This window comes from Sinocyclocheilus rhinocerous, unplaced genomic scaffold (genome assembly GCF_001515625.1).
Source record: "Sinocyclocheilus rhinocerous isolate Xijiao unplaced genomic scaffold, SAMN03320098_v1.1 scaffold3040, whole genome shotgun sequence".
Taxonomy (NCBI): domain Eukaryota; kingdom Metazoa; phylum Chordata; class Actinopteri; order Cypriniformes; family Cyprinidae; genus Sinocyclocheilus; species Sinocyclocheilus rhinocerous.
The window spans coordinates 234,761-246,452 of NW_015656614.1; the positions used below are offsets into that span (position 1 = coordinate 234,761).

General features: G+C 37.5%; 2 protein-coding genes across 2 annotated transcripts in view; both read right to left on the minus strand.

The window, feature by feature from the left end:
• LOC107720513 (aminopeptidase N) overlaps positions 1–2,609 on the minus strand; it is a 6,468-nt gene extending 3,859 nt beyond the window's left edge. Inside the window, exons 1-6 of the mRNA XM_016528242.1 lie at positions 2,069–2,609; positions 1,488–1,630; positions 1,091–1,224; positions 827–953; positions 584–738; positions 387–500 (exon numbers count right to left, since the gene is read on the minus strand). Of these exons, the coding sequence (XP_016383728.1) occupies positions 387–500; positions 584–738; positions 827–953; positions 1,091–1,224; positions 1,488–1,630; positions 2,069–2,598 (1,203 nt within the window). The 5' untranslated portion in view covers positions 2,599–2,609. The remainder of the gene's footprint in view (positions 1–386; positions 501–583; positions 739–826; positions 954–1,090; positions 1,225–1,487; positions 1,631–2,068) is intronic.
• A 792-nt stretch (positions 2,610–3,401) lies between these two features.
• LOC107720521 (aminopeptidase N-like) lies at positions 3,402–10,623 on the minus strand. Its single transcript, XM_016528252.1, has 20 exons — positions 10,034–10,623; positions 9,806–9,948; positions 9,173–9,309; positions 8,910–9,036; positions 8,610–8,764; positions 8,375–8,488; positions 8,128–8,271; positions 7,961–8,026; positions 7,786–7,851; positions 7,519–7,697; positions 6,920–6,996; positions 6,293–6,426; positions 6,117–6,172; positions 5,886–6,033; positions 5,718–5,806; positions 5,514–5,624; positions 4,405–4,572; positions 4,178–4,318; positions 3,999–4,080; positions 3,402–3,891 (listed from the first exon to the last, which is right to left on the minus strand). Exons 1-20 carry the CDS (start codon positions 10,609–10,611, stop codon positions 3,736–3,738), a joined length of 2,871 nt encoding a protein of 956 aa, XP_016383738.1. The 5' UTR covers positions 10,612–10,623; the 3' UTR covers positions 3,402–3,735.
• Positions 10,624–11,692: the final 1,069 nt, after the last annotated feature.

An 11,692-nucleotide genomic window follows, 5' to 3' on the forward strand; every position in this document is an offset into this window, starting at 1 on the left:
TTTTACCGATGTCCTTGCTATGTTTCTGTCTGGGAACATTTCAGTTGCGTTGCTGTCTATGGAGGGTCAGAGAGCTCTCAGATTCCATCAAAATTATCTTAATCTGTGTTCCGAAGATGAACGGAGGTCTTACGGGTTTGGAACGACATGAGGGTGAGTAATTAATGACATCATTTTCATTTTGGGGTGAACTGACCCTTTAACGGCTAAACGCCTGTTTTGTCCTATGAACATGAAATTAGTTTAATGGAATAATAGGAAGTACACTTTAAATGTAAATAAATGATGTAAATAAAAGTTTATGACTGGTAAATGTTGTTTTAGTTGACCAACCATTGGCAGGTGCAGTAAGTCCATTAAAAGTTAATTAGTTTGTGAACACTCACCACGTTCCAGGATGGTTCAGCAAAGTCTGCACCAAGATATGATACATAAGACGCGAAACCTTCATTTAACCAAACTTCATTCCACCACTTTAGAGTCACAAGGTTGCCAAACCACTGACCAAGAACACAAACAAGTCATAATATTATTATTTTACACATCTTATAGTTCTATATCATATTTTTATAAATGCGAGTACCATGTGTGCCAATTCATGGGCTATAATAGTGGCCGTTCTCTCTTTGTTTGCATTAGAGGAGATGACTGGATCATATAGAAGGTTTGTCTCCCTGTACATCACCAGACCCCAATTCTCCATCGCCCCAAAGTAAAAATCAGGCAGGGCAATCTGGTCTTCAAGGTAGAGAATTAAAAATGCTTGCATATTATTTTTTACCCCAGACAATATTCTTCAAAAGATGATTTAGATGTTTAAATATACCTGATTTTGAGAGTGGATATGGTACACTGTAATAGTTTTCAAAAAACTTGAGGATTGGCCCAGTTATATTCAGGGCATAATCACCATGACCGTCCTCGATGGCTTTCTTACGGGCCCATATTCGTATCTGTTCAGCGCAAACATCATTTAGTCATATGCACCATGAGTAAATATGCTGTAAGGCACACTTTGTGGTCAATAAATGTGAGATTTGTATCTTTTAAAACAGCCGTACAGCTCATGAAAAACGAATAATGGTCGTACCAAGGTGTCATTCGCTGATGTAACATTTGTATAGTCACTGACAACCAGTGCCAATAGATAGGAGGACATGTTCTTTGTGGGTTCAAATGTTGTCATCGTAACAGGTTGTCCATCAAGAACAGTGTCAACTTTCACTGAATGAGGAAAACAAGCAGTAAATTAAATTTTATTTTATCTATCTATCTATCTATCTATCTATCTGATGATTTCCAACATGTCTTTAGAAAGCAGACTGAGATTTAAAACTTTTTATTTTCTTTTTTGTCTGAAATTTTTATACAGATGCTCTAGGGACTCTAGGGATGCTCTAATTTATAGAAATCCATTTTCTAGTTCACATTACCTTACTTAAAATAGTCGACATGTGTGAAAAGAAACTGTTATTAGTAGAACTGACCGATTTCCATTCCATTTGACAGGGCCACGGTTCCTCTGTCATGGATGAGAGTGATGTAGAAAACCGCTCTCATTGCAGGCTCATCGAAACATGGAAAGGTCTTGCGAGCATGTGTGGGATGCATCTGGCTGGTGGCTACTGTCCTGGAGGAAGTAATTATTGTTATATCACAAAGATATAGTGCTCGTAACACCAACTGTAGGTACAGACCATAAAATAAGCGCTGGGTTATTAGTATGCCATTTTGGGAAACAGTATGTATTTTCTCTGTCCAAACAACATTTACATGATGATTGAAACTCCCACACCTGAAAAATCTTGTGGATATTATGTAATGCCCAAACACACACATAAAAAAAAATGCTTTATGGATCCACTAAGTAATATTCCATGTTTATATGATGGTACAAAGGTTAAACAGGCATAAAGTTGCCAAGAGACTTATCAAACAAACATGTGACCTGCCAACTGCAATAGCCTTGATGCTGATCTTGATAGCTCAGATTTTTCATCCATAAGAGTTCCTGACTGGTTTTATTGAAGATCTGTGTTCATATCTTTAAAATGATAGTTGGACTTACTTTTTCTCTCCATTCTCCTCATATTCACTTCGGTAGAACCCTGCCAGGTCATCTGCAAGTTCTCCCACAAACTCTGTGTAAAGCTCATAGAGCTCTCCAGCTTTCAGCTTGCCCTTCAACTGTATGACAAGGTATTGCGTCGTCTCCTGCATCCAGGTTTTCTGAATTGAGGGCGCTACTGAGGTACCAAGCGCAGAGAGTTTGGCCAGATATCCATCTATTGAGGTCAGGTTTAGCTTATTGGAGTGAATGAGGATGAGATCGATCTCCCTCAGACATTTGAAGACCACGCTGGAATTTCCAGTGAATACAAAGAGGCCATGAATGTTCGGCTGGAGTCGAGGCCAGAGCGTGATGTTGTAGTAGTCTGGAACTAGAGTGTCTGGTAGACGATGCTCGTTCCAGGGCTCAGCAGGAGGTCCTGTAGAAGGAAGGAGTTGAACGGTCCACAACCCAACAATGGTGGCCAGTGATGCCATCCCCAGGAAAGTGCATCCAATGCACATTGCACTAAAATGGATTCTCACCATGTTCCCCTTCACCACTGGTCAGCAAAGATCAGACCAAACCGTGATGGCATTTTATTTATTCTTCCCACCTTCTCTCCTCCAAAGGGTATAATGGCTCATCCATTAACACTGAGACTAGCCAGTGAAAGAATCTGGTAACCTGATAAGTTGAGGTGCACTGAGATAATATATTATAGCATGCGTCTTCCCTGACATGTTTATGCAGCCATTACTCTTTAGTAGAATGTGACGCTGAGAATCGTGGGAAAAAGTTCAGAAAAACAAGCACAGGGGCATCACAGCAATGAAATGATCTAATGTAATCCAAAATGTTTTCAGTCAGTGTAACGGTTTATGTTTTTATTAGGTCATATTCTGAAATTATACCTAATAAACGGCTCCAGACCAAGATTGAAATGATAAAAAAAAATAAAATAAATTGACAATAATTTAAAATCGGCATTGGCAACCATCTAGAAAACTTTGTGAGGTATTATCAGACATCATAACATTATGACTCGCTAACAAATGACTGCGAGTTCTTTTTTTTTTTGTCTGATATGAAATTCCAATTATGAAATTAGACGTGGCTATTTACTGACTGGTTGTTCAAATGACAACATGTAATTAAAGATACATATTCACAATATAAAAATAATAATGGATTGCATAATGGAATGCATTAATACAAAAGAATTACCAAAAAAATGGTTATTGTTTACCATCCATAGGATACTGTAACATATAAAGTACTATAATACAAAAGTTGAAAATTGGCTAGAAAAATACAATTTAGTTCATGGATTGAGGTTTTTATTTTCATTAGACAAAATATCAAAATGATAAATACAGAAGAGTTCTGTACTATTTGCATATTCAGTTCTGTTTTATTCTACAAAGTTATTTTATCATTATACAATTTATTTTTTTACAAAAAAAGAAAAGGGAAAACAGACAATTATAAAGCACGCCTTAAAGAAAGAGATATTTGTATACTGTACATCATCATAGGAAGAAAGTTGCTCTGGAATATATTGGGATTTAGAACATCATCCATAATAAATAATCATTTCCTTTAATGCTCATCTAGGCCAAGCAAAACAATGCCCCAGTGTTCCTTTCCTCCTCAGAGCAAACAAACTACAGTATGTGCATCATTCAGAGGTATGATGGTTTTTTGAACCATTCTAAGACTGCTTCTTGGTTCTTTTCGACCCATTTGATGTTGGCATTAGTCCTCTCGATGGATTGTTCAATGGCAAGGGTTCCTGAACCGAAACCTATGTGAGTGTTGTCATCTCTGAACTGTATCAGCTGTGTTTTTAAAACAGGACAGTAGATTAAGAAACATTCAAATGTAAGTATCTGCTGTACAAGATGACAGTCAAATAAATAAAGCAGTCCTGGGGAAGATCGCATACCTGTTGCAATTCAAACTGAGTTGAGAATCTCTTTGTGACGCCATTGATCAGATTGGAGAAAGAGAAAGATCCACCTCCATACCTAATGGAGAATAAAAGAAGTGGATGTGCAGTTATAGAAAACTACTATCTGTATTTTTAAGCAAATAAAATCATAAGCTACAAAAAAAATTTCTTACTGTTTGAAAATGTACTCCCAGTTGGCTCTAACAAAATCCCAGGCCAACGGTTGGCCGACCACATTGCTTGCAATGCTGATGATGGTAGAGGTGGCATCTTGTTTGCGAATCTTTTCTGGATCCAAAGTGTATTTGAGATACCTACAACATAAATCGAAGCACATGTCTTTAGCTAAATACAATGAGAACTGTATGCATTTGTCAGCATTAACCTGCAGTGAGCTCACCTGTTCAGTAACCAGGGCTCAGTGGCACATGCCAATGCAGCTCTCAGCTTGTCTTTCTCTGAAGCAATAGTAGCATTTTCAAACATCTCCCAAGCAAAGTTCCACTCCCCCTCACCACCTGCTGCAATGGCACTGCAGTACACTGTGGACCTCAAGTTGGCCTTAATACTGAAGCAGTGAGAACATTTAAAAATCACAGTTAAATGGTAGTCTATTCATTTAAGGTAATAAGCTTACAATGTATAAAATTACAAAAGTACTGAAATACTGCAAGGACTCATGGAACAAAATAGAGTGAGTGAATGAATCAATGAAATATTTAAATGTACCAGGCGTCCAAAATAACTGTTTCGGAAAACGGTTCTGAGTATAATTCAAGTATAATTCATCACACTACAGATATGTTCTAATAATGTTTGCAGCCAAAATGTGTCTAAATACTTTTTGGTTTACATTTTAAAATATTTTGTAACATATTTATTGCTTTATACTTTATACTATTTAAAATCTTTTGTTTTGTGAAATTTATCCTGTATCCAATGCAGTGACATTCCAACCCGATCTCATGAAAGTGCGTATAAATAGTACGCCAAATAAAAACGAAAACTCGTGGTATTGATACGCAAAAATGGACTTTGGCGTGTATATGCTACGCGATGGGTAGGTTTAGGGTTGTGGGGTAGATGCCTATCATATGTATGCGAAAACTGCGTATTATATGCACGCCAAACACATGCGTATCATATGCACGCCAAAGTCCATTTTTGCGTATCAATACCACGAGTTTTCGTTTTTATTTGGCGTACTATTTATACGCATTTTCATGAGACCGGGCTCGACATTCAGACAGTTTTAAGTGCGACTAAAAATATCCAAATATGGGCAACTTTAAATGCCTAAGGACGAAATAAAATTGGATAAACTAAAACTGATTGCCAATAATATTAAACAGGATATCTGTGATTATTATAAACATCAGCAACATTTATAATAATAGTAATCTTATAAAACTAAGAAGTAAATAGTCTGCATAAATATACATTTTAACTATGATGCACTCAGGAAACATAATCACATACTCTCCAAGATTTCTACTGAGTGAAACTCACGGGTTGACATTTGGATTGGCCATCCACTGTTGGAACCATCCTGTGATTAGAGTCTTACATTCTTCATTGCCAGTGCTGCAGGCAACTCTGAGTGCATTTATCTGATTGTATCTGCAGATACAAAGACATGAATACAATGAATAGATGTTTGAGAGCAAATCTGAGCATTTATTGTCGCTACTCTATATTTACATGTCGACTTACTGGTCAGTATGTCCTTTAGGCACATCTTCCCAATTTGTAAGCCTTGTGAAGTAATCAAACAAATCTTTCACCTGTCTTCCAACGTACGACTGCAGGTATGAAAAAATGTGATGTTAGAATTCAAGCTCAGTGGCGTTGACATTCTGAAATATTCAGAGACAAACTTACCTGCATGGGGCCGTACACCTCTGTGCGATCAAACATGAGGTAAAAGTAGTCCAGGTTATCGAGAGCAGCCTCCCACGGCATGTACTCAGTTTCAGAGTTTAGGAAAAGTGTGGTTCTTAGAGCCAATGTCGTTTCAATAATTCCTGCTCTGTAAAGGGGAAAGATGCTATTTAGCATTTGGACTGACTGAAATCACACTAATAACTTTAAAGAAAGAAGTTCAGATCTTACTTGGCCAAGTTAAAAGCATCATCAATTAACTGCGCCCGGTTAATAACTGGAATGCTCTAAATGAAATCAAATGAAAAAGATTACTGTTGATTATTAAGCTGAACAAAAGACAATCCAAATCGTGCTCTAAGTAACAATGTTATGATGTCTAATTTAATAAATGTAATTCTTTTTACCTGTCTTGAATTCTGGAGTACATTAAGTAGGCGTTGCCAGTTATCATTATCATAGTTAACCCTGTAGTATCCTGTTACATTGATGTTGGCCAGAACCCACTCATCAACACTTATTTTCATGTCATTCGATTGGTCTAAATTAGAAATGTAGAGCAGAAATACATGGATTTGTTAAAGCAAGTACAGTATTGTCCTGTATTAACATTGAATGATAATTTGCGAATGTAATCACATGCAAAGTTAACTAAAGCATGAAAAATCTGTCCTCGTGGTTTTCTTTTCTCTGTGGAACATGAAGAAATTTAGTAGAATGTTCTTTTTTTTTCTAATAGTTATGTCATTGTTATATATCATATGCTTTCAGATGATTTGCAATATAGCATACAAATAGTATGGACTGCTTTTATTTTGCTTTTTTGGAAATAAAAGTCTCCATTCACTGTCATTGTATGGAACAGAACAGTTTAAGCATTCTGCTAGACTTCTACTTTGGTGTTCAACATAAGAAACAAAGTCATAAGGATTTGGAATAACATGAATATGTAATGACAGAATTATCATTTTTGGATGATCTATATTTCTAAATATAACTGTGATCGTTATCGTCACTGTCATCTTAAAACTCACCAGTTTTCTTTAGCAGCCAATATAGGGGTTGTGCTACTTCTTTCTTTGTCCATGAAATTGGTACAAACCACTCATAACTGAAAAATGAAGCATATTGTGATATAGTAATTCCACATTTCAGCAGAACTTTGTGATTCATTCTTAAGTAGGATTTATATAATAAGTTGGTATGTAAAGAGAATTCATTATAAATGTATATTATTGATCTAATTGTGAACAATTCATCTGTGCATATATTTAATTGAATGTCAGCTCAATCTTCTGGTGAAACTACAAACTTCTCTCTGGTGATGTATGCTAGACTTCTCCAATCATTTAGTCTGTTTTAACCCCTCCTATTTCTTATAATCGACTGCAATTTCACATTCAGCTAATCTGCTCCATCCAATCAACAACTGATTGACAGAATCAAGTCCCCATCCTATCATCCTGTTTTTGTTTTTTTTTTCCATCGTCTGTTTTACTCAAATGTATGTCACAATATGGAAGAAAAGATCTCTCGCTACTTCAGTTTCATATGAAGTAGATTTTAAAGTATCTAGTAAACCGTAAAAAAAAGTAAACTTTTTTTTTTTCTTTCAAAATACTTTTTGACATACTTAAATTCTGATGGCCTGTCTGGTTTAGATTCAGGGTCCAGGAGGAAGTGCTCCTGTGTGATCTGGCCAGTTGTAGTGTTAATAGTGACCACGGGGAAGCCCATTTGAAGAACCCAGCGGTCCATAATCTCTTGCACAGATTTGGGAAGACTGGTGCCAGTGCCGGTGCCGTTCACAGCCTATAACATTTCATATATGAGCATGTTTTCTGTGGCAAAAAAATCGGATAATGACATGGCTGAACAGCATTGTTTAATTGCAACATACCAGTTGAAGATGGTGCCAAAGGTCTGTATACACTGTGTTGCTGAATTTAAAATTATCCAGGTAAGTCTGTTTAAAAAAAAATGGTTGTGAATGTACAAAAGCATTCTCCATCGCAAAAGCATGTTCAATTTTTATTGTACAGCACAACAAGGAATAGTGTACAAAGGGTTTTTACCTGGAGGCCTTGGGTAAACACTGTCTCAGTCAGAAAATCCGATAACATCCTAAGTACTGACGCCCCCTAGAGAAAGAGACTCTACATTACCAGACAAACCACATGTAGTCTGTATGTTCTTCATTATTAGACATTATAGTTAACGTAGCAAACAGTTCCCACACTACCTTACTGTAGGAAATCGTATCAAACACTTCGTTGATTTGCTCTGGTCTTTGGATCTCCTCTTCTTTAAACGACAAGGGGTGAGATGAGGCCAATGCATCTATGGCGAAAACTCGGTGCACATCATTAAGAACGATCAAATCTTTCTGGGGGATAGAAATAGAAGAGTCAGTTATGATTTCATCTGCTCTTTGTGATAGCTTGTAGCATTTACAGTTTATCACTGAGGCTTTGGCTTCAGACACTCACAACGTTCCAATCCGGCTCAGCTTCATCTGCTCCAAGATATTCTACATAAGATGCAAAACCTTCATTGAGCCACAGGTCATTCCACCACCTGAGAGTCACAAGATTTCCAAACCACTAAAAAAGAAAGTGGAAGATGGTCATTTGCAGGGGTTATAAACTTTATAGTTGTGAAGTAACTTCTGGAAAGCATTTCCCATTTAGGGTTCAAATTGGAAAAAGGGACTCCTGATTATACCTGATGGGCAAGTTCATGGGCAATAATAGTAACAATACTCTCTTTGTTTCCATTGGAGGATATTTCTTCATCGTACAGCAAGGCTGTCTCTCTGTATGTGATTAAGCCCCAGTTTTCCATTGCACCAGCGTTGAAGTCTGGCAGAGCGATTTGATCTGTGCAATATTTTGAGGAATGAGTAAAACTTCTAAAAATGGCCTAAAAGTTTTAAGCATTCACCTAATCTTACTTAAAGTGTCATTTCGATAATAAAACGATTTAATTGCCTCATAAAATACAGGTCATATCATAGGTTCTTACCTGATTTGGGCAGCGGATAGGGGACATTGTAATATTTCTCAAAGAATTTGAGAATTGGTCCAGTCACATTGAGTGCATACTCCCCTTGTCCTGCATTTATGGCTTCTTGACGGGCAAAAATTCGGATCTGTTTGTATCAATTATAGAATGTTGTGTTTAGTAGATGAACATGTTGTTTTCTAATCTTTGCTAAATTAGGTAGGGCTTAGGGCAGTAGGTTTCATTATTAAATTGGTGGAATTTTGTCTGAAAAGATAAGTTACCTGCAGTTTATCCATGTTTTGTTCAATGAAGCCGAAATCGCTGACAATAAATGCCAACAAATATGTCGACATGACTTCTGTGGGCGCAAATGTTGTTCTGGTTACAAGAGTGCCATCCGCTGTGACGTTAACCTCATCTGAAAGTCAAAAAGAGACATTGAATGATGAACCACTGAACATTGAATTTTCTTGAAGTCAGTTATAGGAATAAAGCAAACTTGTTCATCAGAAGTAAACTACTTTATCAAACGAGTTGCTGTGTAGGGCAACCAAACACTACATTGCTGTTTTTAAGCTAAAGGAATAATCAAACTTTCTAACTCGCATATAATTTATTATATAATATAATTTACCCATTCAGATTTGAATTTCATGTCACACTAATTGAGATAGAGTTTGTTCATGCAAAATCCCTCATTGTTTTTGAATTAGCAAAATATGGCTCTGATTAAATGATGAATGTATAACCGTTATGTTATATTTTATAATTATAAAGATATATGGTCCCCTTAAGTAACTTCAGTGTAGCTTCAGTGTAGTTTAACTTTTTCATATTATGATTAACTTAGCAAGCTACACTTTCAAAACAGCTTCCCCAACACTGCTCCTGTACAGAATAAAGTGTTCATTTACCTATCACAACACCATTGGAGAGGGCTACGGTTGCTGGATCATGGTAAAGAGTGATGTAGAATACCGCTTTCATTGCAGGTTCATCAAAGCAAGGGAAAGCCTTCCTGGCATCTGTTGGCTGCATCTGGGTTGTGGCGACCACTCTAAAAAAACAACAAGGAGATTTAACTATATATGAAAGGCCTTTTGTTGAATAGGAGGAACTGACAAGATGAATCAACTTCTTACTTCTTCACTCCAGTCTCATTGTATTCACTTCGGTAGAAGCCTCCCAAGTCATCTGCAAGCTCGCCTACAAATTCTGTGTAGAGCTCGTAGCTTTCCCCAGCAGCTAATTCATCTTTCAGATGAATTGCCATATACTGCGTTTTTGTGTGCATCACAATTGATTCAATGGTAGGAGCTGGCTTGCTTCCAAGTGCCGTCAAGGTGGGTTGCTTTGTCATGTTCAGCTTATTGGAGTGAATGAGGATGAGGTTTGTCTTTTCCACACATCTGAAGACCACGCTGGACATCCCTGTGAAGATGTAGAGTCCGGTTGGATCTGGCTTGAGACGTGGCCACAGAGTGACATTGTAGGTTTGTGGACTAAGAGTCTGAGGAAGGCGCCACTGGTCCCATGGTTCATTGGATGGTGCAGTTGTTGGAGCTGATGTTGCGGCATCTGTGGGTTTAACCTCATTCTCGTTCTTGGACTTCTCTTGGGAGTAGACCACCGAGAGAGCGATGATTGTGGCTAGCGCTCCAGCGCCTAACACAATCCCTACTATCCCGACAGTTTTACTGATGTGGAAACCCTTTCCCATGCTTTAGCAATGACAGGATGAGAGGAGTGAAACTGACATCTGCTCAACGTTTTATTTAAGGCATGGGAAGATTCTCCTCCCACATGAATTAATGGTTCATCCATTAACACAGCACAGCTCCAGTGTACTGTACAAGAGGGCATCTAGAACCTCAGGGTTTCAGAGGGTCATTGATACCAGGGTTATCGAAATGTGGTAAGGCCACATATTCTGTTTTGAAAATACAATTAAGGCATTATGGGAAGATGGCAGGCTGGCAGAGACTGTTATGATCTGGGCAATGTTCTGCTGGGGAAACCTTGGGTCCTGGAGTTCATGTGGATATTATTTTGACACATACCACCTACCTAAAGATTGTTGCAGTCCACATACACTCTAATGGCAGTAGGCTTATTCAGATAATGCACCCTGGCACAATGCAATATCTGTTCAGGAATGGTTTGAGGAAAATAACAAAAATTTCAAGGTGTTGCGCCTTGGATTCCAAATTTCTAAGATCTCAATCCGATTGAGCGTCTATGGGATGTGCTGGCCTCACCTCGCAGGACTTCAAGCATCTGCTGCTAATGTCTTGGTGCCGGACACATTCAGAGGTCTTGTGGGGTCTATATTAGGCAGGTGGTTTTAATGTTGTGGCTGATTAGTGTATATGCATAATACATTTGTAAAAATATATTTTCTGGATATATAGCCATTTTTGCATATATATATTTAAAAAAAACATGAATAAAGAAATGTTATACATGTAGATTTAAACAAAATATTAGTGATTAGTGCAGATCACCCATGGGATCTATTCTTTTTCGTTTGATTTTGAATCAGATGTCCCACTCAGAATCACACACTATGGCAGGTCATTCTGAAAGGGAATCTAAGTGCACTGTTGTCAATAAAACAGTGTGACTGGACCAATAAAAAACTGAATTTCATTTGATGACATAAACCTGCACTTTAAAAAGAAGAACACTGTCCTCAGAAGCATCAGTTTGTGCAACTGCTGGTACAGACACTTAATTGCTGGCAAAACTGTTAAAGGATAACTAAATGTCACTGTACTGTTTGAGCGAAAAAATACAGTTTA